Source organism: Aureobasidium subglaciale (genome assembly GCF_000721755.1).
Source record: "Aureobasidium subglaciale EXF-2481 unplaced genomic scaffold scaffold_14, whole genome shotgun sequence".
NCBI lineage: Eukaryota > Fungi > Ascomycota > Dothideomycetes > Dothideales > Saccotheciaceae > Aureobasidium > Aureobasidium subglaciale.
The window spans coordinates 370,512-396,621 of record NW_013566981.1 but is presented as its reverse complement, the minus strand read 5'-3'; the positions used below and the strand labels follow the sequence as shown (position 1 = coordinate 396,621).

Here is a 26,110-nt window from a genome sequence, read left to right as displayed (position 1 = left end):
CAAATGATTACTTTCCACCCATAACCCGTCTAATCCATCTCGCTCCTTGTGCTAGATGGTGTCACCAACAGACAGTTGAAAGCAACTGGCTTGAAGTTCGTTCTCTAAAATCCCACAGCATCCGAGATGTTGTAGATTGTACTAGATACATTTTGAGGTGCAGAAGTAGTGTTCCAGCCTTGCGACAAAATCACTTTGGCCGCGATGCACCGATGGCCGCTGACCACCTACCAGTTCTGCCGGATCTTGGCAGCAAGGCTCCCAACTGCCTTCCCAGAGTCTTTCCCTCTGGTTCTGGAATGCCATGAACGCCACAAGAGGTTGCTACATCAGTCTGGTGACTGTTTAAGCCGCACTACTCGATTATGATGGCAAGAATCATGATCTTCGGCCGCGAAAGGTAAGCCCCACGTCTACACATTTGTGACCTACCCCATTGCATCTCACGCCACGGCTGTATCCTTGGAAGTGCGCTGCACTTACGCAGCAAGCCTTCGCCTCTTTTGTACCCGCAGAGGAGATAGTGAATTGTGTTGGTCACGTTCCGGAGCGTAGTGCGAAGACGCACAGGCGGCCTCTACAGTCGCAGGGAAACCACGCTCCCACACCGTGACGGAAAGCGAGGACGATCTAGAAGGGAAGGGCATAAAGTATGTCCAACGAGGCACTATAGAGATGATCAAGAAAGCTGACTTAGTACGTGAGTGATGGTTGCCATTGGTGCAGCCTTACCACTACGGGTCCGCAGTAGAGGAAGGACGGCCACACCGCCATCTTGTTGATCAAGTCATGCTGTCTAGAGTTTGGTCGAAGAGATTGATGCTGAGCAGGTAAGGACAATCTGGGCGAGTTCCTTCCTGCATTCTCTGCACATCTCCAATCTGTCTTCGTTTTGACCAAGGGAAAAGTCAAATCAAGACGCCCCATCACCGATCTTCTCCTCCACGGATTAAACGCTCTTCCTGAAAGCATAACACTTTCTCTTTCTCTACCCAATCCTGGAACGAGCTTGCTGTTTGAGCTTCCCTGGACCTCAAAAATGCCTCGTTGTGTGTTCAGAACCCTGTAAAGCAAAGAACGGTCGTTTCCATGGTGCTCGCATTTGATAGCCAGCCAGGAGTTGTACTTGGTGCGCACCTCGATGGTGAACATAATCTAAGGCCTGATGTCCAAGAAGCTGCACAGCTGCGGATACCCTGTTGAGTTGCTTGATCTAGTCCATGGACTTCTTGACAAGGAATGCGCGATACCCCATGATGCTACGATCAACAGAGTCAGCAAGATACACGGATGCCAACACTTTGGATGATTCTCACCAATACTTGACAAAATCCACGTCGGACAATCCATTGAGATATTAAGTGGAGGGTCAGTCGGGTCGGGGAATCTTGGCTGTCTGAATGAGGAGTTGAGAAAATAATGGCCTGCTGTTGTATCGCTTGGTTCTTCTGCCACTCTCCCATCATATTAATGCAATCCGAAACGACTCTTACACTCTTGCGTGCTAGCAATGACACCGACCTTCAGGAGGTAGTTCGCAAGCTCGAGACGAGTAGCGACCTCATCGTGGCAGGCACTGTCAAGGAAAAATATCAGGTCCGCAAGATTCATAAGCAGATCAAGTTGATCATCGACATCCTCGCTTGGTATAGAAAATGCCTTGAACCACAGCGCAGCCATTTGCGCGGAGTTTGTAAGCTGGAGGACCTAAGAACCAAGATCACTGAAAATTGAGAACTTGGAGAAAATGAGGTTGCTCATTGAGTTATTGAATACGGCAATGACTGTGGAACAGAAGATGAGGATTGATTTGAGGTTGGAAATGGATTGAGCTTTGACTGCGCGGTCAGATGGCAGACTGCGAGGCACACAGATGGTTTCAGTCTTGCAGAGCGAACGTGAGAAGTGCCTCGGGCGTTATGGTTTTTTTATTTTTCACTATGCTTTTCTTACATCACATCAATCAAGTTCCTGTTCGGAACGACTCGTGAGAGACTATCGTGATGAGCTAAAACAGTTTTGCCTGCTCTTCCTTCGTCAGCACTCTTCGAGCTGGCCCACCACGACTACCATCTCCTGGCATGATGGGCTCAGCAGACTCCGTCCATGCCCATTTTTTCCTCTGTTCTTCCGAAGCTGTACCCTCAAAATTATCGGCCACATAACTCCCGAGTATGGGAAGGAATTTAAACGCGCTATAGCAAGTCAGTCAAGTAAGTTGGTAGTCGTGAATGTCAAACGTGACTTACTGTCCGCTGCCACCAGTAGCGATGAAAAGATTGGTGTACTCAGGGTGATAATCCACGATAAAGTCGCCTTTGGGTGTATCTGTGTACCAACACAACTTCGCCTTCGAGAATGGTCGATCCCTGAATTTCGGGAGAAAGAGCGCCAGACCATCTCTGAGAGCCTGTTCTGCATCGGCTGGTAGATATTCACACTGGGAAGCCACACTGGGCGCTGAGTATCGAGTCGAGTCTAATGTATGAGTGGTCTCGAAGCCGTAGCCATGTCTTGCCATCTTCAAGGTGTGGTCATCCGTGGGTGGGAAAGCAAACCAGCCAGTGCTCAGGTTGATCATGACAGGGCCGCCTTGCATCTCGGCTGCTTCTTCGGGCGCAAGTTTCAAGTAGCCTACAGGTTGGCCAGTAGACAAGAAACGATTGCCAGCTCCGATCAGATGTGGTGTCCATGCTCCAGTAGCCAGAATGACTGTGTTTGCGGCCGTGGCCTCGCCATCGGCTGTTCGCACACCAGTGATCGTCTGGCGACCGGCGGCATCGGCTGAAATCAGCTCGGTCACAGTACCTCTTTCTCCTGTCAGGAACTTGATATCAGCTATTTCGCAAAGACTTGCCAGGTGCTTGATACTGCCTGCAGCATCCGCCCATCCGGCATCAAGGTTGCAATAGCCACTAGTCTGAGACAAGTCGCCATGGATGCCAGGATACCTCTCAGTCGCTTCCTCCCCTGTATAGGACCACAAGGTGGCTTTACATCCTATTCTCTCCAGATTCTCTCGAGCTTCTTTGAGGTAAGCATTTCCGAACTCTCTTCCGGACTGGGCACAAAGAAGCCCGCTGCGGTGAAAGAATGCGGGGTATTCCTTCTGCCAGACCTCGAGGGCTTCAACGCCCATTCGAGCATAGAACTCATCTGCATAATCTGGTCTGACAATACGCGATATGTCGACCGATGAGCCGTCAGGGACTGGTGGAAGATGGCGGTCGAGGACTGTGATGTCGCCGTAGCCGCGACGCTTGAGCTCCAGAGCCGTCGACAGGCCGAAAACGCCAGCTCCAACAACGACAATTGAACCTTCTTTGTGCATCTCGATGGTTTGATGAAGGACAAGTTGAAAGACACAAAGAGAAGTTATCCAGAGGCTGTTAACGGGCCTTTTTGATACTTGTTAAGATAAGGGCGCGAGAAGGATTATGACGTAGTTACGAAGCTCGTATTCGCAGCCAGACGACAGCTCCTGGTTCAACACGCTTCACGTCTTCAGTCTCATGTGTCTATAGTCAAGACCTTGGGGTATAAGACAGCCGACTTGTGCCCGAATCTCGCGACGTGAGCTTGATTTAAGATATCGCTCAGCGGACCGTATAGCTGCTGACTAGTTTTCTTGGCCGTCGTGGGTCTGGTCTGGTTATACAGAAAGACTGCGTACGCTATTGCTGACGACCTATCATACCAGCATGGTTGATCACATTTGGTAATGTCTGTAAGATAGGTGTGAGGTGGGGATGAGATGGCAAGTATCGTGAAGGCTCAGGTTGATGGCTTGGTCGTGGCCGGACAATTCGAGCCTCCAGCTACGCTAGCACATGACATACATGACTTTGAAGACATGCTTGCGTCCTGGGATTCACTTCTACGAATCACAAAGTCCGAAGAACGCCCATATCATCCCATTAAAATCCTCACTACCATCACCATCCATCATCATCATCATCATCGTCATCATCTCCATCTCTCGTCAACAATCGCAGAAATGGTCTCTGCCTTCCTCTGCACTCTGTGCAACCAAGCTGGCACCATCAAGGTCAGCGGATCCACTGGCAACATGAAGGTGCACCTGGGCAGTGCCGCTCGCGGCTGCCACAACATGGGGCCTTGGGTCTGCCAGGTCGCCGGTTGCAACGAGCGCGCCGCCAGAGCGTGAGTCTTATACCTCTGATCTATGATCCATATCAAGGTCAATTGAATCTGACTCGGGTTACATAGCGACCGTATCAACCAAAGCCATGGCACTGGCAACGCTATGCACATCGCACAACTTGTGCACGATCAGGGACTGGCCGCCAACATCGCCGCCGAGACCGAGAGATGTCGCCTCCTATACATCGCTGCGCAGACCGCGGGTATTCTTCCTGCTCCTGCTCCTGCTCCTGCTCCTGCCCCTGCCCCTGCCCCGATTCTCGCCCCTATCCCGGCTCCTGCTCACATTGTAGCTACAATCGGCGCTCCTGGCCTACCAATTGCGCCACTATACCTCTGGCGCGACTTCTCCGGCCCCCTGGTCAACTCGGTCGACTCCGTCTCAAGTACCGAGTTCACATGGCCTCCCAGCGCAGTGGAGCGTGCTCCTGTGCACTGGCGAGACTTCTTGCCCAGCAGCGAAGACGAGGATGAGGAGATGGAGGAGTCGGGCGAAGACGAGGATGACAACGATGACGATGACGACGAGACCGACGAAGAGGACGAAGACAAAAAGGCCAAGGGCCCAGACAAGTAGAACGGCGTTCCCGAGATGGAGTGACGAGAAGGTTTAGAGATGGTCAACGAGCACGAGGATTAAATTTGTTCAGAGTAGTAAGAATTGATAGACTCACATTGTTTTGTAACCCGCCGTCGATTCCTTCTGCTGCTCGTTCTTGTTTTATCGCTGCGTAACTTTCCCGTCTGTTTGCATGTTTTCACAATCAAAAGTCAACAAATCTTCCGCGACATACCACAGTCTGACTTCTGAGCACAACTCACCTTTCTTCCTCGCACTACGGATCATAATCGCGTCTTTCCCCCTTACACATCAAAGGACAAAGAAAACGCGATGAGGGAACTACCACCTCAACAAACATCAATGACAGATAGGGTTTTGTGGTTTTTTCAAGAGCGCAATCTCGCAGAGGCAAAGAACACTTTCGAGTCACGCCGCCCCAGAGCTGATTCTCCTCCCTGGCTCGACTCTGGAGACGACGACGACGACTCAGCTGAATGGTCTTATCAGACGCATTATGCCGATGGTATCACCCCTGTTCGGCGCCGCATCCAGGACAAGGAGATTCAGAAGTTCAAACGCACTCCATTGTGGGTTCCCAGCCGCGAGACATACGAAGACGAAGGATGGAGAGCTTTCCGGCTCCCCGTCTTCGTACGCGATAGCTCGCCCGCTCCCTCACCTCTCCCTGCAACAAAACCTGGGCTTCGTGACGCTTTCCGTGCACCTACGATCTACGTGTACAAGGACATCGGATTCGATCGCTACAGAGTCGAGGCAATCGAGAAGACCAAGCTACCGCAGTACAACAAGGTTGACGAAGAGGAAACTGTCGATCAGCTCAGCCCCCACAGCCAATACATCCTCGACACGGAGAACGGGGCCATCTTCGACTCTGACGCCGAGGACGATGACCACGGTACCTACAGCACCGATAACGAGGTCTCCAAGACAGACGGGATCGAAACTCAACACGGAAGCATTATGGACCATTTTGAAGATACGAGGGGTACTATCGGCGGTATTCACCGTGGCAGCAGCGCTGCTGTGGGAGATGCTGTGCAGCCTGATCTCTCTAGCAACCCGACCATCCAGTTTTTTCAGAACAGGTGAATTTCCAGTATTTCAGCCGGCGATGAAACCTCGAGAAGTGTGACTGACGAGAACTGTAGTTTTAGCATCAAGTCCTCCGGCAAGGCAAGCAATGTCGACCTGTTTTTCCGGAGACCCGCCAAACCCACGCAAGTACACGACAGTGGCACACACCACAATATGGACAACGCATCAATCATCGACAACAGCCAGCAACAAGCCGCTACCGTCACGCAGGATGTTAGAGAAGAGCCTACGCCGCTCCACATTCGCAAGCGCAAGCAGATAGCAAGCCGCAGCTTCGCAACCGACCGCAACGTTCGCCCACAGATCAATCACTACCACGGATATGAAACAGTAGCTGGTGACATACTTCCTCCTACCTCTACCGCTACCGTCATACTCCAAGAGTATATCGAGGAGATCCAGTACATGTTGCGCCATGAAATCATGAGTTGGCCCGTGAACAACCACTTGCGTCCTCTGCTCATCCGCCTCCACGCAGACTGCGGATCTTGTCAGAAGAGCAAGCCCATCAAGCAAGACTTGCTGCCTCTACTCCTTCGTCTCAAAGATTACTACCGAATAGTTCTGGACGAAGGTATCGAGGACATGGACAGGATTAGTGCTGATCTCGATGGACCTGCTTCCATGCTCTCCAACCCTTCTCTCAATGTATACCGCGCTATCGATGGCTTAGCTCCTCTTAAATACTCCAACAATGCTCTAAGAGCTATTCTGGCCAGAGCTGAGCACTGCACCCAGTGCATGCTTCGTCTGAGCTTCTTGTAAGTAGACAGATTATCCCAAGTCTCTGAACATGTCTCTGACCATATTACAGGGAAAGGAGAGTCTCGGAGCTCGGTTGAGCAGTTTTAAGAACAGAAACACGAAACTTGCGTTTCTCCACGGAGCAAAGTCGAGTAAGAGCAGAGCTGTGGAAAGGCAACATGATTTTGTCCAGATCGAGACCTCAAAGGGGAGATAGCCTAGGTACACACTCTTTCAAGCCATTGTTTCAATACAACAAAAGTTCTTGCATTTCCACAGCCCGTTTCTCATCGTAGAGTGGTTCTGAGAGTCCGCTAGATTTTGTAACCACGTCCTCCGTGGATGAGCCTCTCCCCCAGCGCCGTCGCCAGCGTCAAGCACCTGTCCAAGAGAGGCCCAAGAAGACCTCATTCCTCTCTGAGACCCTTGTGCATCTCACTCGCAGCCTTGATGACGAGACTGCCGATTACGAAGTCATCTCTGAAGATGACACTGAAGACCACATGACCAGCGCCACAGCCAACATCATCGAGATCCATAACACTTCCGTCCCCAAGCGCGTCGTGGCCAACATCTCTGAAGCCGCTCACAAACTGTTGTACCGCCAACGCGTTCTGATCCACGACTACGAGAAGTTCGACGTCCAGACCTACAACCCCAGAGGTCGCCTCGACCCGGGTACCAAGGATCTGAGAGACTTTGTCGAAGTCCTCAGAAAGGATTTGGCTAGCATGGAGGAAGCTCTGGGGGAGCTCAACGATGTGTAAGTACCTTCTATTCACATTTTTGCAACTCATACTGACCACCGATCTAGTAAGGCCGGTCTCTAATCTATTAGTGTCTGTATGAACAAGACACCTCTGTATGCTCGTGAGTGATGCAGCAGAAAAATAAGGACTAGACAGTGACGGAATGTGACGGTTAATGGATAATTCAGGAGCAGGAAATGGCAGTTTAAGGATCAAATCACACTCGTTCACACCCAATATTACATGCTCCAAGGTGAAGTGAAGTAGATGTTTACACAAGTGAAGGACTATCGCACGTGACAGCAGCACGACCGGAGTTGAGTCCGGACCTTTTCATCCCTCTCTCCTCATCGTAGCACCGCATTGAACATGGCTGTAAAAAGGCACAGTCAATTCCAAAATCATGGTCATTGTGCTTGAGAGAGTTGGAATAGTGCTATCTCAATGGACAGTTCAAGGTATCTGAAATTGATTGTGCCTTTTTACAGGTCCCTTACGTACTGGAGAGACGTGATGGAGAACGTTGATCTGACACACATCCGCCCCGGGCTGGATGGACAAAACCCACTACTCCACATCCAGGAGCTCATGCATCAAATATGTTTCTGCCTTTCGACAGCCCTAGTACCACCCTACGTGTCCCGTAGGAAAGACCACAAAATCACTGGCTGACGGACATAGATGACGATCTATCGAGCTTGGCTGCGTTTCAAGTTATCTATACGTGTATACAGCTCGAATACGGCGATACGAGACACCGAGACGTCGATCACGTATTCACGTATCCAGCCATCCGTACCACATCCGGATGGCATGGATGTCGGAATCTGTGGACTAGACAGTCAGGAAAGAAGTCTATAAGAGAGCTGTTCCTGCGACTCACGGCTTCTCTTTTGGTCATCACATTAACGCGTTCTGAGGAAATTCCAGAATTATCAAATATGAGATCTACCATCGCCATCACTCTTGTTACTGCTGCTTCGGCTTTTCCTCAAATGAGTGCTCAAGCCGCTATGACCGATGACATCAATGCCTGGCATCCAGCTGGACCTAGCGACCGTAATGCTTGAACTTCCTCTCACCTCCACTGGACGCTCAATACTGACACTTGATAGTCAGAGGACCTTGCCCGATGATGAACACTCTCGCAAACCACGGCTTCATCCCCCGCAATGGTGGTAACATCACAAAAGAAAATGCTATCAAAGGCCTCCGCGATGGCTTGAACTTCGACGCAGATCTAGCAAGCTTGATGTGGGACCAAGCCATCATCGCCAACCCTGAGCCCAACGCTACATTCTTTACTCTGTGAGGCACCATTTACCTGAACGCTTCGGCGAAAAGATGCTAACATAGGTTCAGTGACCATCTCAACCGCCACAATGTACTTGAGCATGACGCAAGTCTCTCGCGTATGGATACGTACTACGGCAACAACCATCTCTTCAACCCGGAGGCTTTTGCTACTAGCACTCGCTACTGGACCAATGAGACATTGACTGCGAATATGCTTACGAACAGCAAATTGGCGAGAATGATCGAGTCTAGAGCTTTCAACCCGAACTACACCTTTACGGCCAACAATGAAAATTTCAGTCTCGGTGAGGTTGCTGCTCCGTTCATTGCTTTTGGCGATACGACTGCGGTCACTGTGCCCCGGGATTTGGTGATGTACTTCTTCGGTGAGTGTTTGAGCCAGCCGTCATGAGAAGGCGGAGCTGACATGGGTACAGAACACGAGCGTCTACCTCACGAGTTGGGCTGGACCAAGAAGAACGAGACAATGACGTTGAAGGACATTCTGAGTGTCGTGTCGGCTATCAGAAACGCTACGAGCTTGTTGACTCCTGACTCGGCTTCGAACCAGACTGTTGATGGTGAGTCCCATGGTATTCCTGAGAGTGCGGAGAGTGCTCGTCGTAGCCTGCATGTGCCTTTGAAGCTCTAGGTCATGTTTGGACTGGAAGATTGGCTGCTTTTATATCATAATCGGGGCGGATGCTGTGAATGTCGGATCAGATAGGACAGATAGATCGTGAGCAGAATTGACGATCTCGGTATGACCATATTACTTGATGCATCTACTCCCAGTGATGCTCCAAAGAACTGTGCTGGCTGTCCAGATGCATAATCAATTTCGGTTACGATACACCAGACTCGAAAGACCGTGAATCAAGCGCCCTCTTGCAATGTTCCGTTGATCATAGAAATGATCTTGCCATTCCATAAGGAGAGATGAATGGCAGTACTGTACAAGGAAAACAAGTCAAGATAGAATCTGAAGTAGTCGCTCTTCCGATATGTCGCTTATGTCCACTCAAGAAAATCTTGCCTTTGTACAGTGAGACGTCTGTGGCGAAACTGCACAAGGAGATTCTTGCTGCTCAACGAGAAGGGCCAGGTAGATAGTCCATAGCGGCTCAGGCCAGTAGATAAGATCTTGATCGATATGCACTTTATCTTGGTGTTCCACTTTGGGCAAGCAACGAGAGCTGTCTTGGCTGTTCGGAGTGGATGCCACAGTCACAAGAATTTGCGAATTGATATTCGAAGGCGTGGAACATTGTGAAGCCAGGTCATATCGCGTCTCAACACTCGCAATTGTTTCCTGCATCGACGACGCCCTTTCGATCCCATCTTGACGCATAGCAACATCCATCAACATGGCTCAGTTCTTCAATCTCCCTTCTCAAACCGGTGCATACCGCTGCAGGATCTGTGCGAAACAACAGACTCAGATAGAGAGGTCACCCTTGCTGCAGGTGATGTCAACTGTCACCTCGGGTCACATTAAGACAGCTGCACTTGCAGGAGGTGATATCGGCTCTCAGCGGTCACTTGAGGGATGATTGTGGTCAAGAGCAGAATGTCGGCAAACTAGTATTTCGGCCGAAGATATGGAATAATACAGGATGGATGCTACGTCGCCATGAGAAACAAGAAAGAATGGAATGGAGAGCATGCGAGCGAAACCGAGCTGCTATACGAGAACACGAGCGATGACGATGGCCGAACGGTGTGATGTCATTGCCAAAAATAAAACAGTTTGTCTTTAACCTCGGCCAAGACCCTGCAGAGTGCTATTTTTGACAACCGTTCGAACGCCTCATGGGGCTCCAAGACATGTCAAGCTTCCAGATCACACCTGAAAATAGAATCACATTCAACTTCCACCGTCATTCTCTCGGCGTGCGGAGCTCTTACGAGAAGATCAGCCGGGGCAAACCCTCGTTCGTGGGGTCGATCTTTGGTATACGAGAATTTGCCTTGATGTGGCATCGTAAAGACTCAGACATTACACCGTTGGGGGAGAAATGCCTCTAGGCTTCTGTCATGTAGGGCAGACTTGCAATTTACAAGGTAGGAATGTTGGATATATAATGCCTTGGGATCCTTCCATCAGCTCTCATTCCTCATCATCAAATAACATCTTCACCATCACAACCAACACTCCTCACACCAACACCAACACCAACACCAACACCGCAACTACTTTTTCAACACCCCAAACACCAATCAATCAATAAGATGCTTTCCCAGTCTCTCATCTCCATCCTTGCCCTGACCGGCGCCGTCTCTGCCTCGCCCGCTCTCCGTCGCCAGGCCGCCAACGCCGCCTGCCCCACCGCACTCTTCGATGGATGCAACCCTGCCAGAAGCGCCTGCCCTGATGGCCCTGGCACCTTCACCACTGTCTCTCCTTCCACATACCCTACCAGCTATGTCATCAACGGCCAGACTGTCTCGTTGACTGCTGCCCCCACTTCGTGCTTGCCCACTGGCACTTCCAGCGCTGCCGCCAGCACTTCCACTGCCGCCGCTTCCGGCTGTGTTGCCAAGTACAACACTTGCCGCACTACTCGTGTCAACGGCCTTTCCGCCAACCAGGCACAGTGCGCTGCCGACAACGCTGCCTGCCAGGGAGCTTGCTACACCGCCTACAACACCTGCAGAACTACTCGTGTCAACGGTCTCTCCGCCAACCAGGCTCAATGTGCTTCTGAGTACGCTGGATGCCTCGGCGAGAACCCCTTCACCGAGGGCTACTCTACCCTGCCTGGCGCTCCCGCTAGCTCCACCGCTGCTGGCACCACCGCTGCTCCTTCTACCATGACCACCTCGGCCGCTGCCGCACCCAAGGCATCAAGCAACGCTGCTGCCCCTGGCAGCAACCCCAAGAAGGTCGATGGCAAGACCTGGACTCTCCAGAACGTCAACCGCTACTGCGGCGAGACCTCCGGAACTTGCGACTACAACTTCGACATCGTCGCCAACGGCGCCACCCAGCACTGCACCATCGTGAACGCCAACAACAAGTCCTTCAGCAACCAGAAGTGCGCCAACGACAACTTCACCGTCTCATGGGGTTACGTCGCTGAGCCTGCTCCTGCATACGCTGTTATCACTGTTGTTGACAAGAGCAACGAATTGGCCTGGTTCGGTGTCAGCAACGTTGATGGTCAGGCTGTTACTGCCTCCAACCCCAAGGGCTCTGGTCAGTACGGTAACGTTGGTCCTGAGCAGGTTTACACCTACAACTAAGCTATTGAGCTTGAGTTTGAATAGTTGGCGAGAATGAAGAATATTGTATATATTGGCACGACAGGACTGGATTTGAGATTTTGATATTGTTTATTTAGCAAGCACACTTTCGTTAATTGCATGAATCTATTATTTTTCACCCGAACGTTTTTCTTGCAACTTCCCCTGCCTGCGATAAGTTTTCTTCGCATGATACTTTATTCGAGACTCGAATGACTTTAGGTGAACCAGTGCAAAAGAGCCGAAACCTGGCCCAAACTACGAACAAGCTCAAGTATCGAACTCATGAGAAAGGTGCTTCGTCTCCAATCAGTCGAATGTCTAGAGTTCACGAATTAATGAGAGTGGCCACGCAGCGTTCTCCAATTGTACCCCATGATCACAGTGGAATCCGCTGCTACGCCATCTTCGCAGGCTGGGGTTAATTTATCTAGACCTCGGTAGCTACACCGTTGCTCGAATGAAAATCGTCGAGATCCGTGACTTCACACACGTCGGCGGTAAGGCGGGAACAACATGCTCAAGCTCGAAGATGCTTTGTATTGTGTCTATCCACATATGATATGTTGCAAAAGGCAAAATGCTAAATATGCCCCTTCCCCAACAGCGGATTCCCAATGACTCAAACCTATAACGCCTTCCCCAGCCCCTGCTTTTCGACATCGTCGTGGTATAGATAATTTGACCCGACCCGGAATTTGAATTCTCAATAACTCCAAAAGTATGCAATCGTATTCTCCAAATTGTTCCAAACGAACAAGCGGCGTTACGCTTACTTCAGTGCAGAGAGAGTAAGCGTAGTCTTTCCGTAGTAGCTGTCTTGGTTGAGCTGAGACATGTAGAAATAGCTGTAATCGTTGATGTGCCCTATGCCTACAAAGTCCTTCAAGATCAGACCATCTGATGATTTGACAGAGCACTTTACTTCACTCGGTAGAGCTGCTGCTACTGTGCAAATCAGAGGCGCGTGGAAGATGTTTGTAGCAAGTTCGGCTGCAGTGAGGAAGTTTATGCTCGTGAGGGATCCGCTGGACACACGTGCGTAGACCGCGGCCGTGCGTCCTCCGCCAACGTCATCTTTAAGATAACCAGTAGACGATTCAATGTAAAATCCAGTCTTCCTTACAAGACTAGCGTACTTTGGAACGTTGCGGATATTGATGTAGGGAAAGTTGCCGACGCCATAGGGAGGATCTGCTCGGTTGACGAACTCGAGCGGTCCCGAAGAGGCAGGGTTGTTTCCCGACCCAGCGATGTTGAGAACAAGATTGTCGACGGGTGGCGCAGAGGTTGCAGTAGATACCACCGATACAATTGTGGTGCTGACGACGCCAGTGACCGTTGCGAAGGTCGTCAGGATGGAGGTAGATGATGCGGGTTTAACTTGCATGGAACAAGCTGCTGAGACAACAGCAGGTTGGTACTTGGAAGGCCCGCGGGAATAGCCACAGACACATCGCGCTTCTTCACTTGAGATACATCAGGACCTTGGTCCGTGATGTTTGGATTGTACCACTTGGTACCATTGGCATCGATGACAGCCAGTGTACCGACCGAAGAATCCATGCTAAGTCCCGGATACAAAGAGTCAGTGCCATCACGCTTGCGCATAGGTGCAACTGTTGTTGTCGAGTATGAGGTGGAAGTCACAACAGGAGTGATGGTGGCGGTCGAGGTGATGGTAGAGAGAGGAATGGTGTAGCCAAGGTAGGCTGAGCAGAAAGGCTGGAGGGACGACCACTTGATGTCAGCGACAGCTTGGTACTTGGCGCCATTGGAATCTCCGACAGTAGGATCAATACCAGCGTCAGTCATGGAGAAGCCAAAGCTGTAGTCGATGGTGTACTGGTCCTTTCCTTGCCACGATCCGCTGTTGACAGCGTACTTTGCAGGCCAGGCTTCGGTGTAGAGCGAGCAGTACTGTCCCTGGGGGATGATGGTGCCATCGGCCTTCTTGACCTGCAGGAGATAGGTGTTGAAGAATCGACAGGCCTTGTAGGGAGTGCCGTCCTTAGGGGCCGTGTTCTTGTTGTAGGTGGTCTGAGCCTTGCAGTACTCTGAGCATTGAGTAACGTCCCAGTTGCCAATGAACATCTTAGCTCCATGTACTACTCAGTGTCAGCGGAAGTCTTCTTTCTAACAGCTAGGTTACTCACAGTGTTATAACCTTGAGCGTCATAGGGTGCGTTTATAGCGAATTTGCTAAAGGGGACACCGGTCTAGAAGCCATCAGGCGTAGAAATCTTGTTGGTCACATAGCCATTGTTTCCGGCGATGGCAACTGAGAATCCACTACGTGATTGACCGACATTGACGGCATTTGCAGCAGTCACTTGGCCCGACCACATTACACATTTAATCATGGTGAACGCAGCAGGGTTCGAGCATGAGGCATCGTTAGGATCGACTGATAAGAGATATTAGGCTTTCGTGTTAATGTAGACCAATTTGGGGTGATGCTTACTAGAAGGATCACGCTCAAAGTAGATGTTAAAGGATGAGCATCCATACTTGGCCGTGCACTGAGTTGCACACTGGTTGACATCATACGTGTCCATGGTGCTAAGTAACCAAAACTAAGATTTCGAATCAACATCGTGGATTTTGAGACAGTCCGGCATTGACTTACGCATTGTTAGAGGCCTGCTTATTGATGAACGCTTAAGTGTAGCCAGTAGGAGCAGCTGCGTTGGCTGAAGCAACAGAAGCGAAGTAGGGTTCCGCGAGGAATTGAGCAGCGGTATCTCCAGAGAAATCCGGGACAGAAGTCGCCCTAGGTGCCTGCTTAACACAGGTTGCAGCAGCTCTTTTGGCCTGCACAACAGCAGTGGCTGAAAGGACATCGTTGATGTCGACAGCTACGGAGGAGATAGCAGCTGTAGCCGAAGCGATGAGAGCCTCGGTGTTGATGGTGATAGACTGTGCAGTGACACCAACAGCTTCGGTGAAGGTCGGGTCAGGTGCAGCGAACACAATGTCGAAGTCGATCTCTTAGGGCCGAGGCATGGCAGCAGCCAAGTTGGCCGCCAAAGCGAGAGGAGCATAAGATGAGAAACGCATCTCGATGGAGTATCAGACTGGGAAGAGAAGGAGGAGATGAGTTTGAACCCGACCTGTATCGGCCGCAGTCTCTCTGACCTATATATCACAACATTTCCTTAGAGGCTCGGGTGTAGAAGACGTCCCGGCATGGCCGAACACTCAAAAATGTCCTTGCCAGCGCCATGAGGCACAAATGGCAAAGGTAAAGCCCACCATTTGCTCTCTTGGAGATGTCGACAGCAGCTGAAGATCTAGGGGCTTGAAGGGGCTTGACGGTTACGGAGTGTGTGGCTTGAACGGGGCGGACTTGGCCAGAGAGAAGGGTATCAAGAATTAGGGTGAGAGAATCTAAATCAGGTCGCGTCGACACCACGCGGGGAAAAGCGCAGTCCTTCCATGATCGGAAGCAGCGAGATTGCATCTAGAAGTGGTTAGTGTCAAAGCTTACCACCCATTGGAGAAAACTCCGGTTGGCCGTATACTTCTCCCTCTCCCGTCTTACGCGCAAATGTCCATCATACTAGCCGCTTCAATCAGCCTTACGACCCGACTACTCGTATGTCTCTCCTCAGACGTGCCTCTTGACTCTCCACAAAGCCCGTCTACCAAATTCCCTTCTTCTTCGTTACTCAAGGCCAATCTTCCGGAAAGACCGCGGCCTACAACGGTGCAGGGCTGGTGACCGTTGCAGGAGGGAGCAACTTGACCGTTCCCAGAGCTAAACGCGAGATGGTCAGGCACGCCTATGATCATTTTCCCTTCGCGATAGCTATGGTGGGGGATCTGCAGGTTTGCGACCTCTTTTGAGGTGGAGCTGGTCGGAGGACTATCTCCGACGGACAATGGTGAGGGGTGAAAAGGCACCGACAGATGGCTGCTTCTCGAATGGCTGCGCAAGTTGCTGTTCGTCTGCGCGACAAAGGTAACTGATTACCAGTCTAGCATGCGTTGCCGGAACGAAACTTGCGCTGTGGTGCAAGCGCTCTCTGACTCCTTGATCTTGAAATCTTGCAAGAAAGGAGCAGGCTCCTCTACTCCGCCAGTCCTTCATACATGCCCTGGATGATGGAGCGACGAACACCCAGAGATTGATGATTTGGCTGGGAAGAATCGCAATGGCTGGAAATATAATTGATTCTATCCTGTCGTCTCATTATCTAGTTCCTTGAGGTAAGTGTCTCTATATCTCTCCTCTGGTCTGGTATCGCGTCTATTCCTTGTTCTCTTCCTTCTCTTCCTTGTCGTCTTTCTTCTCTTCCTCATCATTTTGCTTGCCGGCCTCCTTGTAAATGTCGCTGTCGAAGTTGACAGGGAAGTGTTCTCTACCCTCGGCGTCCTTGTTGACCCAGACAGCAACACTGCAGCCAGGACACTTGAACTTTCCGTTACCCTCTTCATCAATGGTAACCTCGCCCTGCTCCCAGCCCAAGAGATCTGTCCACACTTCACCCTTGTGCTCAGGACCGACATGCATTTGAATCTCTCCAGGTCCGGTGTTGCTCATGACGACTGCGCAACCGTTCTTCTTGTCGTGTGTTCCTCTTCTCACCCAACCGATGCAGTTGGGGTTGTCCCAGTAGTCGTTCAGGTCTCCGTAGGCGAAGAGCTTGCGTGCGAGGATGAGGTCGGCGAGTTTGTCGCCGCAGGATGGGGGTTCGGGGTTGTCACCCTTCATGCCGTAGAGATCGCCGTAGAAGACACTAGGGTAGCCGTCGCGGCGGAGGAGAATGAGGGAGTAGGCGAGGGGCTTGAAGAAGCCTTCAACGGGCGTCTCGACGGTTTGACCGGGTTGCGTGTCGTGGTTTACCACGACTGTCTGTTTGTCGCAGAGTCAGTGTTCTGCTTTTGCGGTGGGTGGGAGAAGATGAGAATGCTTACCACAGCGTTGACGGGCATGTCCTGGACCAAGGTATCGTCAAACACCTTTCTCAAATCGGCAGCCTCGCCCTTGCTGATGTTTGAGAAGTTGTTCAACAGCGGTGAGTCGTACAGAGAGAACTTTCTCTCCATCTGATTGACCCAATCAACGAGATCCTTCTTGTTTCCAGTCCAGAACTCGCCAACATAGAACAAATCGCCATGCTCCTTCCTCAGCGCCTCAATCCACTCTTTTGTGAAGCGCTGCGAAAAGTGCTGCACAGCATCGAGTCTGAAGCCCCTCAAACCGACCTCCTTGACAATCCACTTGCCCCAATTTGTGACATCCTCGCAAACTTCAGGATGCGAGTAATCCAGATCCGCAAACATGAGGAAATCGGCATTACCGCCCTCATCATCAACAGACTCACTCCACCCCTTATTATCACCCTGAATCTGGAAGATCGCATTCTTACCCGTCGCAGCATCAAAATCCGTACCACCAAAATGATACCAATGATACTTCTGCTTCGAGTACTTGTCTCCTCTACCATCAAAGTTGAAGCCCAACCAAGCGGTAATCTCATGACGGTCGGAAACCTGCTTTTCGCGATCGTTTTGGTCGACTTCAATGACGTGGCACTTTTCCTTCTTGTCGGCTGCGGCTTTGTGGTTTAGCACGGCGTCCCAGTAGAGGCCAATTCCTGCGTCTTTGGCTGAGGAGGAGAGGGCCATGAGATCGTCTTTTGTGCCCCATTTTGTGGCGACGCCGCCTTTTTGATCGAATTCGCCGAGGTCGTAGAGATCGTAGACGTCGTAGCCGTTGCCCTGGTAGGTCGAGTCAGTTTGGCTGTGGAGACGGAAGTGTGCGGAGAAGGGATTCGTGGGGTCAGAGGAGGGTATGCTTACATTGGGAGAGCTGGCCTTGCAGCCGGGAGGAAGCCAGATGTTGGAGATACCAATGTGCTTGTAGGCGGGCATTGCATCATGCAGACGCTGGTAGTGCTTTCCATCTGCAGGAACGTTCCACTCAAAGCCTTGCAGCAGAGTGTAGTTCTCAGGTGTGGGTTCTTCTGCTCCCATCTTTGCGATTGTATGTCTTGCTAATAATGCGAAAAGGAGTTGGGAGAGTGTAGAGGATGCGAAGCAAAGCTCAAGAAGATAAGAAATGGAGAAATGCAATGAGACCAACAGCGTAAACAGGTATTCAATCACCTCAACAACCTACAAGAGCCTCCCCTTCTCAACAAACGGCTTACACACAGCCATGCCGACTGCCTAGGTCAAGATTACACGTGGCAGTAAACAGATTGTCAAACAGGGAAACAGAGTCAAACGGTCAAAGGGAAACAGGATTCTTAAGCTTCTAGCGAGTAGGAAGAGGGCTTGAGCCTGACGTACGTGGATGGCGGGAACGGTTGAGCTTTGACAGATGCGAATTTGCGGGATGATTGAGGGGCACGGGCCGAATGTCCGATGAGAAGATGAGGGGCAGGGTTGTGGGTGAAGCATTGCGTTGAAGCAGTTTTTCGACCTTTATCCAGCAAACATTGCTTTTATCGCTGACAGACTCACGGAGGAGGGTCTTATAATAAAGTTCCAGGACAGAATATCTTTTGGGATATCTGAGACGTGATGTGATTGAGTAGTGTCAAACTTCGTGTTTACGGTGACCAAACTCTAGAAACCAGTCTCGTATGCACGCGAATTCTGTTAAGTCCAATGGCCGTGCGTGAAGCAGTCCCAAATCTCGCAATTCGATAGTCCTGATCGCGATACTCTATCAGTAGTTACCTATGAGGCTTGCTATCAATGTGAGCACATAGCTAAGATAACTTTTGTCAAGTTACGTGGTTGTCTGCCCGTATAAGTGGTTACATGGCAAAGTGGCCCTCGAACCCGAAGCCCGAGGATCTACCACAACGCGTTTCGTCATTGATACTCAAATGAGACGCGTCCTGTCTACTCGCTATTCTTCGACCACCTCGACATATAGGTCACGACGACGTGATAATTGTCCCAATACCTACGCGTCTGCTCGCTCAGCATCTTCCATAGCTTTCACCGCTCTCCTTGAGCAATCAACAATGTGGTCAATGACACGCCCGCCTCTGCTTTCGAGCTCCAACGCTTCCACAAGTTGTTCTTTCCAGAATCTCCACCTCTCAACACTATAGCCATCACCTCCAAGCCAAGTAGGCTTACTCCCATCACTCTGACCCAGCCACTCTCTCCAGATCTTCTCACCCTGATATTGTTCTCTGCGCATGCAAAAGCCCCAGAGCTGATGGCTGGCGTGGATGAAGTACTGAGCAGCTGCGGGGATGTATATGTCTGCCCGACGGATCTGCGCTGACGATTCGACAACGACTTCTAGTGCGTCTTGGATATTGTCTAGAGCTAATTGACTGAAGCCTGTAACGATCTTGGGTGCGATGTCGGTGTCGAAGCGGTTTAGCAGTATTGCGCAGAATCGATTGGCAGATTCGAATTGTGCTGCTTGTTCTAACCATGATATCTGGACTAGCCCTTCATCCATACTTCCGACGGTGTACACACCGGATTTGTTCTATCAGCACACGGTATATGGTCAGCCAGGGCCCACGGACTAACTCATAGCTTGCTCCATAAACCAAAAACTGAATTCTGGCATGTCGCGCCAATAGACACAACCATTCTCTTCGGCAGGCTTGCCATCAATGACAACATTGGGTTGTTGCGTCAGGTGGATCAGCATCTCTACGACACGTTGCTGATCGCCAAGAGTAGTCGTCGGATAGACGATTGCCCGAGATAGCAGAGAGAATAAATACCAGGAGATCTTTTCGCCTGCCAGAATACGAGGCTCATAAGTGCTTGCTATGGCAAGGGCTGCTTACTCGGGAGTTATAGCATTGTCGAGGAGATTCTGGATTATGGAGATCGCCTTGTGTTCTTCCGCTAGCTTTGAACAGTATTTATCGCTTCTTGTTGCATCTGTCCAGTTCAAAGCCATGATTTGAAGGGTAGGTGTCAAGAAGCTCATGCTTAAAGATTCTCATTACACATGGTCTGTGAGCGCGGTGTCCGAAGCAAGATTCTCATCGCGTCATGGTGAAAAGAACACAAGTCAGTGTTTGCTAAATTGCATATATACGTCCGTATCCTGGAACAGCTACTCGATACCGAACATCCTTCATCAAACATCTCAAGTCATACTGAGCTTGTGCGACTAAGCCAGAACCTTTTCAATCACGGCGACACCATGTTGCTCGCTAACAATAACTTGCTTCTTCTCAAGAGACTTCTTAACTGGGTTGGGAGCCTCAAAGATGTCATCAAGTTCCTCGAGCTGAAACGATAAGTTAGCAGACATTCAGTGTCAGGATAATGTAGCCGTGTACTTACAGTGCGGTTTCTGGTCTCTGGGAAGAAGAAGTAAATGATGACAGCCTGGACTGTGCACCAGATGATGAAGATGATGTACGTCTTCCAACCAATGTTCTTAAGCGACACAGGCCAAGCGAACTGGTTGAGCAGACCACCGGCATTGACAGCCAGACTGGAGAAAGCCATACCCTTGGCACGCATCTCAAAGGACAGGACCTCGACAGGGTATAGAGCTTGGAGTGGAGTGAGACCGAAGGAGAAGATCGCACCGAACATGAAGATCATGGCGACGGTAGCCTTGGCGGCACTCGGGTCACCAGTCTCGTTGAACATGCCACTGGCAGTGGTCATGCCGATCCAGACGACAGCACAACCAGCCATGGCACCGATCATCAGAGGTCGTCTTCCGAACTTGTCGACAAATGCGGATCCCATGAGTGCGAACAGGAATTGGAAACATCCATAGCCCAAATTGATGTTGGTCTGTTCAATTGCCTTGTGGTAGCCAGCAGTGTCAAGGACGGCGGAGATGAAGTAACTCAAGACAGCATTTCCAGCCCACCTATGAGCCAGAATGATTAGCTCGGGTTGTTCGGAAATGGGTGATAGTGTGGAGACTTACTGAGCGAAGATACTGAACGCGCAATTACATGCAAGTCTGTAGCGAGAGCTGCGCTTCTTGAACAAAGCACTGTAGTCCCACCATCTCTTGTCGGCACCATCCAGGTTCAAGAAGTCTTCGTACTCGGAGAGCTGGAGCTTGACCCACGCGCTCTCAGTGTTGCCTTGTCCATGCCATTTTGCAAGAGTCGAGATGGCAGAGTCTTGCTTGTTGTTCACGTAGAGCCAACGTGGCGATTCAGGGATGAGCCAGACGAAGAGGCAGATGATCAAAGGGCAGGCCATCTGGAGCCAGACAGGCACGAGCCAAGACGAGTTACCGGAAAGATTGAGAGCACCTCTGACGGCACCAGCTGCGACAATGTTGCCAGTAAACCAGAAGGTGTTACAGTACGCTGTGACCTTGCCACGGTACGCAGGGTGGGACATCTCAACGACGTAGATGGGGCCAGCAGAGGAAGCGATAGAGACACCGAAACCTGTCGCCGAGTCAGTTGTGTTTCAAGTCTGTGGACCAAGGAAGCCTACCGAGCACAAATCTTCCTCCCATGAATTGCTTGACATTCGCATCGTTGAAAGTTGTGCCAGAGATGATGGTACCAACAGCGATGATGAAGGCACCAATAAACATTCCCCAGCGTCTGCCCCATGTGTCGATAGCAGGACCAACAAATGGAAGTGCGACAACACCACCGATTTGGTACATGGATGAAACGATACCAGCCCAGATGCCGGCATTACTTCCGTGGAAGAAAGTTCTGAATTGTGGGTTGGCAAGCAGACCATTGAGAAGACTTCCGTCGTAACCGTTCATGGTCCTGAGAAAGATGTGTTAGCCGCTGCTATGACGATACAGTAGAGCGCATGCATCTTACTGGCACAGACAACCAAGGAGGGTGCATGCAAAGAGCAAAAGGGTCGTTGGGTTCATCAATTTGGGATGTTCTCTCATCAAGGCATCGTTGAAGGCGGTACTGCCAGCAATGGTTTCGATGTGTTCATCATCGCGAGTATCGACCTGCTACTTTGTGTCAGTATAACTGGTCGACTTGACAGGGGCTGGGTTCGTGATACTGCAAGGTCTTGGACAACATTCTTCTCGTCCATCGTCATGATGAAGGTGAGTCTCTGTGAAGCACGAGAATATGAATATGGTAGTGATAAATGATCGGAGATCTGGAGTGAAGATGTGTCGAGTTGACTGTGGGGATGTGGTCTATAGTTATAGATCTGCATGCACCCCGCGTGTTGACCCCGGAGTGATCAATTTGGGCAGATGAAGACGGAGGCGAGCCCTCCGCTTGCAGAAGGGGAACCGTTGAAGCTTACCGAGCCTTGGAAAACACTATTCTAGCCCAACATCACCAATGTCAGATGCTCAGAATATAGTGCTCTGTAGCCAACTTATTGACGGTGTGTGTAACGACTGATCATTCCTTCAATAATTTGCCCTTCACCTCTTGAAGGATTTCGAGTCGGCGTCGGGATAGAGGGCCGACATCCCTAGATGCTGAGTGGCTGGATCCTCCTTCATCAATCGTTCAAGACGAGTTTTCAACGTGAAATGCGTCAAGCGAGATTGTTTGATGGCTTGAAGTACCCCGCAAGAATGCATACTGCAAGGTCCCCATCCAGACCGGCGCGATAGCTCCGACTAAGGTCCTTTCACTCGGGTTTCCTCCAATCGCGTGACATGAACAAGCATGATTTGCAGTGTAAGAGAGACTACTGATGGACCTAGACCTGAAGGTTTGTCACATGGAACAGCGGCCCTAAATGCCTGACCCGAGTCACTGGAGGCGCGAGTTGATCAAGTCCTCGGTTCGTAATATTGAACAGTCGTCCAATTCGGACCAATATCAGGTCGGCACACAGTAGCTGCGACGATTCTGATGAAAACTTGTCGACCTAAAGAGAAAGACGCGAGGTGAGTGGCTTCAGTGCAAAGGCAAGTAGTTCACTCAAGTACCAGAATATTTTGTCAGTAGTTCAAGCACTGAGGCACATGATAATCATGTATGGATGCCAAGAAATGCAACATCATGCTGGTGAATTGTTCCGATACAACATCTGTGTCTCGGTCGTCTTGCTCCCGGTATAATGGTATGGATCGAAGACATATTCTGATGCCTCAACTGGTGTGGCATCGATCGTCCGTTACGTCCGTGACAGTGGGCCCGGACAACGCTGCGAGGAACATCCAGAGCCGCATATTGCTAACCATCGCGTGATCTATGCGACAGTGTTAGCATGACTGTTGGCGCGCGTATCCCATGGTGGCGCGAATGCGTGGTGGAGAATAAACAGGAGGACAGCTTGTATGCGGAGGGAGCTGCTCCGCTCCCAAAAGGGAACCTCGGGTAGCCCGACTGCCAAGAGCGGAGACTAGGGCAATCTAACCACATTCGGAGCGGAGCTCGAAGACAGCTCCGTCGAGCTTCTTACCAAACTTGGTGGCTCCGTCAACCTTCGAGCAACAAACAGCCAGATATTAACCGACTCAGGGTCGCGCAAATCACCCCAGTGGTTTATAAGATGTAAACGCTCGCCGCAGCGGTTGCTGCTACTTACACGCACATCAAGCAGACATGACACAAACAGCTACGAAAAAAGCCTTGGTGACGCGGGAATTGAAAGCATCATGGGAGTTCAAGCAGACTGATCTGGACGATTGGATGCCAGTGAAGACTGTACCTACCAACGTGCATCTCGACCTGATTGCAAACAATGTGTGAGTCTGATACTGGTCGCACCTCGAATGCCAGCACTAATCTGGAGGTTGCAGCATTCCGGATCCTTTTCTCGGCTTCAATGAGCTCAAGTGCGAATGGGTCGCCGACAAAAGTTGGACTTACAGAACAACGCTTCCAGACGTCGGAGCTGCCAAAGATGGTCAGGTTCATGAGCTTGTCTTTGACGGCTTGGATACCTTTGCGACAGTAAAAGTCAATGGAGAAGTCGTGCTAGAAAGCGACAATATGTTCATTCCCCACCGTGTCGATGTCACTGAAGCACTCAAAGATGCTGAATCGAATGTGCTGGAGATTGACTTCCGCTCAGCTCTGGTGGAAGGTCGCAAGATTAAGAATACCCATCCTGAGCACAAGTGGGTCGGCTTCAATGCGGACATGGCTAGACTGGCTACAAGAAAGGCTCAGTATCATTGGTAAGTGGATCGAGAACACATGCTAGATGTTCACTAATGTGGAGCAGGGGCTGGGACTGGGGTCCAGTGCTGATGACTTGCGGCCCATGGAGGGCGGTCAGACTCGAAACCTCGTGTGCTCGTATTTCCGACTTGAGAGTCGACTATGATCTCAACAAATCTCTGGACGATGTCATTGTTCGTGTCTCGGTCAATACAGAGCGCTCCAATGGAGCCGATGCCAGAATATCAATTCTTGACGGCAGTGATATTATCTTTGAGAAGACCGTAGCAATCGACAGCAAAGGTCTAGCGAAGGCAGACTTTCACATCGCTCATCCCAAGCTATGGTATCCGCACGGGTACGGCGAGCAGCCACTGTACACTTGCGAGGCTGTACTTGTTATCAAAGGACAGGACATCCAGACCTGCAGTAGAAAGACCGGTTTCCGTCGCGGTGAATTGATACAAGAACCAGACGAAGTTGGCAAGACCTTCTTCTTCAGAATCAACGGAGTCGATGTTTTCTGTGGCGGGTCTTGCTGGATCCCAGCTGACAGCTTCACACCTCGAGTTACGAAAGAGAAGTACCAGTCATGGCTTCAGACTCTGGTTGATGGCTATCAAGTTATGATCAGGTAAGGAACAACTCTTGATTTTTGCTTAATGGTGCTAACACGTCTTATCAGAATTTGGGGCGGAGGTATCTGGGAGGAGGATATCTTCTATGACACCTGTGATGAGCTCGGCATTCTAGTCTGGCAGGACTTCATGTTCGGCTGTGGCAATTACCCAGCCGCTATCAAGGAATTCAGAGAGTCTGTCGAAGCCGAATGTGTCGCTCAAGTCAAACGCATCCGTCATCATCCTTCGATTGTTATTTATGCTGGCAACAACGAGGACTACCAAGTACAGGAACAGTGTGGTCTGACATACAACTACGACGACAAAGATCCTGAGAACTGGCTGAAGACCGACTTCCCTGCCAGGTATCTCTACGAGAAGGTAAGAAACAAGAGTAGACCTTCGCTAGTTCCTTGCGACTAACACCAGCACAGACTCTACCAGAGGTCATCGCAGCCCACTCACCACACGTACCATACCACCCTGGTTCGCCTTGGGGCGATGGTCTCATATCGTCTGATCAGACTGTCGGAGACATGCACCAATGGAATGTATGGCATGGCACACAAGAGAAATACCAGATCTTCGATACTCTCGGTGGCCGATTCAACAGCGAATTCGGCATGGAAGCATTCCCACATATCGACACCATCAAGTACTATGTCACCGATCCTGCCGAGCTGTACCCTCAATCGCATATGATCGACTTCCACAACAAGGCGGATGGACACGAGAGAAGAATCGCAACATATCTGATTGAAAACTTCCGGACCACAGATACCAGTCTAGAAGCATACATTCATCTGACACAGCTCAGTCAGTCGGACGCACTTATGTATGGTTACCGCGGTTGGCGACAACAGTGGGGAAAGAAGCGACTCTGCGGTGGTGCTCTTGTATGGCAACTCAATGACTGCTGGCCGGTCACATCATGGGCCATTATTGACTATTTTCAACGCAAGAAGCCTGCATACTACGCCATGCGAAGAGTGCTAGCTCCGATTGCGGTTGCAGTAAAGCGCGCACATCACGACTGGAGTGTCGTTCACGCACGCCCTGCAAAGACGAGCTCCTTCGAATGTTGGGTATCTAGCAATAGCACGAAGGAAGTCACTGCCACAAAAGTTGAACTCAAATTCATTTCCATCGCTACTGGCAAGGAGATCAAAGAGGCTCTGGTCAAGAAGGACGTCAAGATCACCGCGAATGGTACGACCAACGTCTTCGATGGTGAGCTGAACAACGAGAAGGAGGAGCCGCATGTCCTTGCAGCGAGGATCTGGATTGAGGGCGAAAGCGACGTCATCTCACGCGACGTGGACTGGCCTCAACCGCTCAAGTATCTGAACATGGACGAACGAGGTGTCAAGGTGACCTTCGACGACGGAAAAATCACAGTGACATCAGCGAAGCCCACAAAAGGCCTGGTGTTCGAGGAACGTGAGGGCGTCTTGGTTAATGATAGTGCCATCGATATCGTGCCGGGAGATCAACAGACTATTACAGTCAAGGGGTTGAAGCCGGGTGATGCGCCCTTGAAGTGGCGTTATTATGGACAGTAAACTTTCATAGGTT

The 26,110-nt window shown here is 50.6% G+C and overlaps 12 protein-coding genes across 12 annotated transcripts; 6 read left to right on the top strand and 6 right to left on the bottom strand.

Moving 5' to 3' along the window:
- Positions 1-1,419: 1,419 nt before the first annotated feature.
- Positions 1,420-1,734, top strand: AUEXF2481DRAFT_30677 (uncharacterized protein; the record flags this gene model as incomplete). Its single annotated transcript, XM_013487079.1, has 1 exon — positions 1,420-1,734. The coding sequence occupies one exon, from the start codon at positions 1,420-1,422 to the stop codon at positions 1,732-1,734; it is 315 nt and encodes a 104-aa protein (XP_013342533.1).
- Positions 1,735-1,907: 173 nt separating this feature from the next.
- AUEXF2481DRAFT_109340 (uncharacterized protein) lies at positions 1,908-3,389 on the bottom strand. The gene is made up of 2 exons (XM_013487252.1): positions 2,250-3,389; positions 1,908-2,195 (listed from the first exon to the last, which is right to left on the bottom strand). Exons 1-2 carry the CDS (start codon positions 3,329-3,331, stop codon positions 2,009-2,011), a joined length of 1,269 nt encoding a protein of 422 aa, XP_013342706.1. The 5' UTR covers positions 3,332-3,389; the 3' UTR covers positions 1,908-2,008.
- A 365-nt stretch (positions 3,390-3,754) lies between these two features.
- AUEXF2481DRAFT_30675 (uncharacterized protein) lies at positions 3,755-4,741 on the top strand (the record flags this gene model as incomplete). The annotated part of the gene is made up of 2 exons (XM_013487078.1): positions 3,755-4,164; positions 4,231-4,741. The coding sequence occupies 2 exons, from the start codon at positions 3,755-3,757 to the stop codon at positions 4,739-4,741; spliced, it is 921 nt and encodes a 306-aa protein (XP_013342532.1).
- Positions 4,742-5,056: 315 nt separating this feature from the next.
- AUEXF2481DRAFT_6183 (uncharacterized protein) lies at positions 5,057-7,416 on the top strand (the record flags this gene model as incomplete). Its single annotated transcript, XM_013487021.1, has 5 exons — positions 5,057-5,832; positions 5,896-6,603; positions 6,657-6,679; positions 6,905-7,349; positions 7,401-7,416. 5 exons carry the CDS (start codon positions 5,057-5,059, stop codon positions 7,414-7,416), a joined length of 1,968 nt encoding a protein of 655 aa, XP_013342475.1.
- Positions 7,417-8,276: 860 nt separating this feature from the next.
- On the top strand, positions 8,277-9,283 carry AUEXF2481DRAFT_30673 (uncharacterized protein; the record flags this gene model as incomplete). The annotated part of the gene is made up of 4 exons (XM_013487077.1): positions 8,277-8,394; positions 8,451-8,643; positions 8,692-9,017; positions 9,069-9,283. 4 exons carry the CDS (start codon positions 8,277-8,279, stop codon positions 9,281-9,283), a joined length of 852 nt encoding a protein of 283 aa, XP_013342531.1.
- Positions 9,284-10,560: 1,277 nt separating this feature from the next.
- AUEXF2481DRAFT_41315 (uncharacterized protein) lies at positions 10,561-12,020 on the top strand. Its single transcript, XM_013487127.1, has one exon. It carries the CDS (start codon positions 10,864-10,866, stop codon positions 11,875-11,877), a length of 1,014 nt encoding a protein of 337 aa, XP_013342581.1. The 5' UTR covers positions 10,561-10,863; the 3' UTR covers positions 11,878-12,020.
- A 629-nt stretch (positions 12,021-12,649) lies between these two features.
- AUEXF2481DRAFT_30671 (uncharacterized protein) lies at positions 12,650-14,435 on the bottom strand (the record flags this gene model as incomplete). The annotated part of the gene is made up of 5 exons (XM_013487076.1): positions 12,650-13,275; positions 13,302-13,971; positions 14,034-14,096; positions 14,133-14,284; positions 14,342-14,435. 5 exons carry the CDS (start codon positions 14,433-14,435, stop codon positions 12,650-12,652), a joined length of 1,605 nt encoding a protein of 534 aa, XP_013342530.1.
- Positions 14,436-14,538: 103 nt separating this feature from the next.
- AUEXF2481DRAFT_6178 (uncharacterized protein) lies at positions 14,539-15,374 on the bottom strand (the record flags this gene model as incomplete). Its single annotated transcript, XM_013487020.1, has 2 exons — positions 14,539-14,867; positions 15,368-15,374. 2 exons carry the CDS (start codon positions 15,372-15,374, stop codon positions 14,539-14,541), a joined length of 336 nt encoding a protein of 111 aa, XP_013342474.1.
- A 662-nt stretch (positions 15,375-16,036) lies between these two features.
- On the bottom strand, positions 16,037-18,121 carry AUEXF2481DRAFT_41313 (glycoside hydrolase family 13 protein). The gene is made up of 3 exons (XM_013487126.1): positions 17,686-18,121; positions 16,798-17,604; positions 16,037-16,735 (listed from the first exon to the last, which is right to left on the bottom strand). Exons 1-3 carry the CDS (start codon positions 17,857-17,859, stop codon positions 16,130-16,132), a joined length of 1,587 nt encoding a protein of 528 aa, XP_013342580.1. The 5' UTR covers positions 17,860-18,121; the 3' UTR covers positions 16,037-16,129.
- Positions 18,122-18,743: 622 nt separating this feature from the next.
- Positions 18,744-19,765, bottom strand: AUEXF2481DRAFT_293482 (uncharacterized protein). Its single transcript, XM_013487251.1, has one exon. The coding sequence runs from the start codon at positions 19,313-19,315 to the stop codon at positions 18,803-18,805; it is 513 nt and encodes a 170-aa protein (XP_013342705.1). The 5' UTR covers positions 19,316-19,765; the 3' UTR covers positions 18,744-18,802.
- Positions 19,766-19,869: 104 nt separating this feature from the next.
- On the bottom strand, positions 19,870-22,139 carry AUEXF2481DRAFT_41312 (uncharacterized protein). The gene is made up of 6 exons (XM_013487125.1): positions 21,841-22,139; positions 21,642-21,787; positions 21,295-21,584; positions 20,768-21,245; positions 20,164-20,707; positions 19,870-20,107 (listed from the first exon to the last, which is right to left on the bottom strand). Exons 1-6 carry the CDS (start codon positions 21,877-21,879, stop codon positions 19,988-19,990), a joined length of 1,617 nt encoding a protein of 538 aa, XP_013342579.1. The 5' UTR covers positions 21,880-22,139; the 3' UTR covers positions 19,870-19,987.
- A 1,215-nt stretch (positions 22,140-23,354) lies between these two features.
- On the top strand, positions 23,355-26,097 carry AUEXF2481DRAFT_66716 (glycoside hydrolase family 2 protein; the record flags this gene model as incomplete). The annotated part of the gene is made up of 5 exons (XM_013487166.1): positions 23,355-23,497; positions 23,552-23,932; positions 23,980-24,549; positions 24,601-24,916; positions 24,970-26,097. 5 exons carry the CDS (start codon positions 23,355-23,357, stop codon positions 26,095-26,097), a joined length of 2,538 nt encoding a protein of 845 aa, XP_013342620.1.
- Between the last annotated feature and the right edge of the window lie 13 nt (positions 26,098-26,110).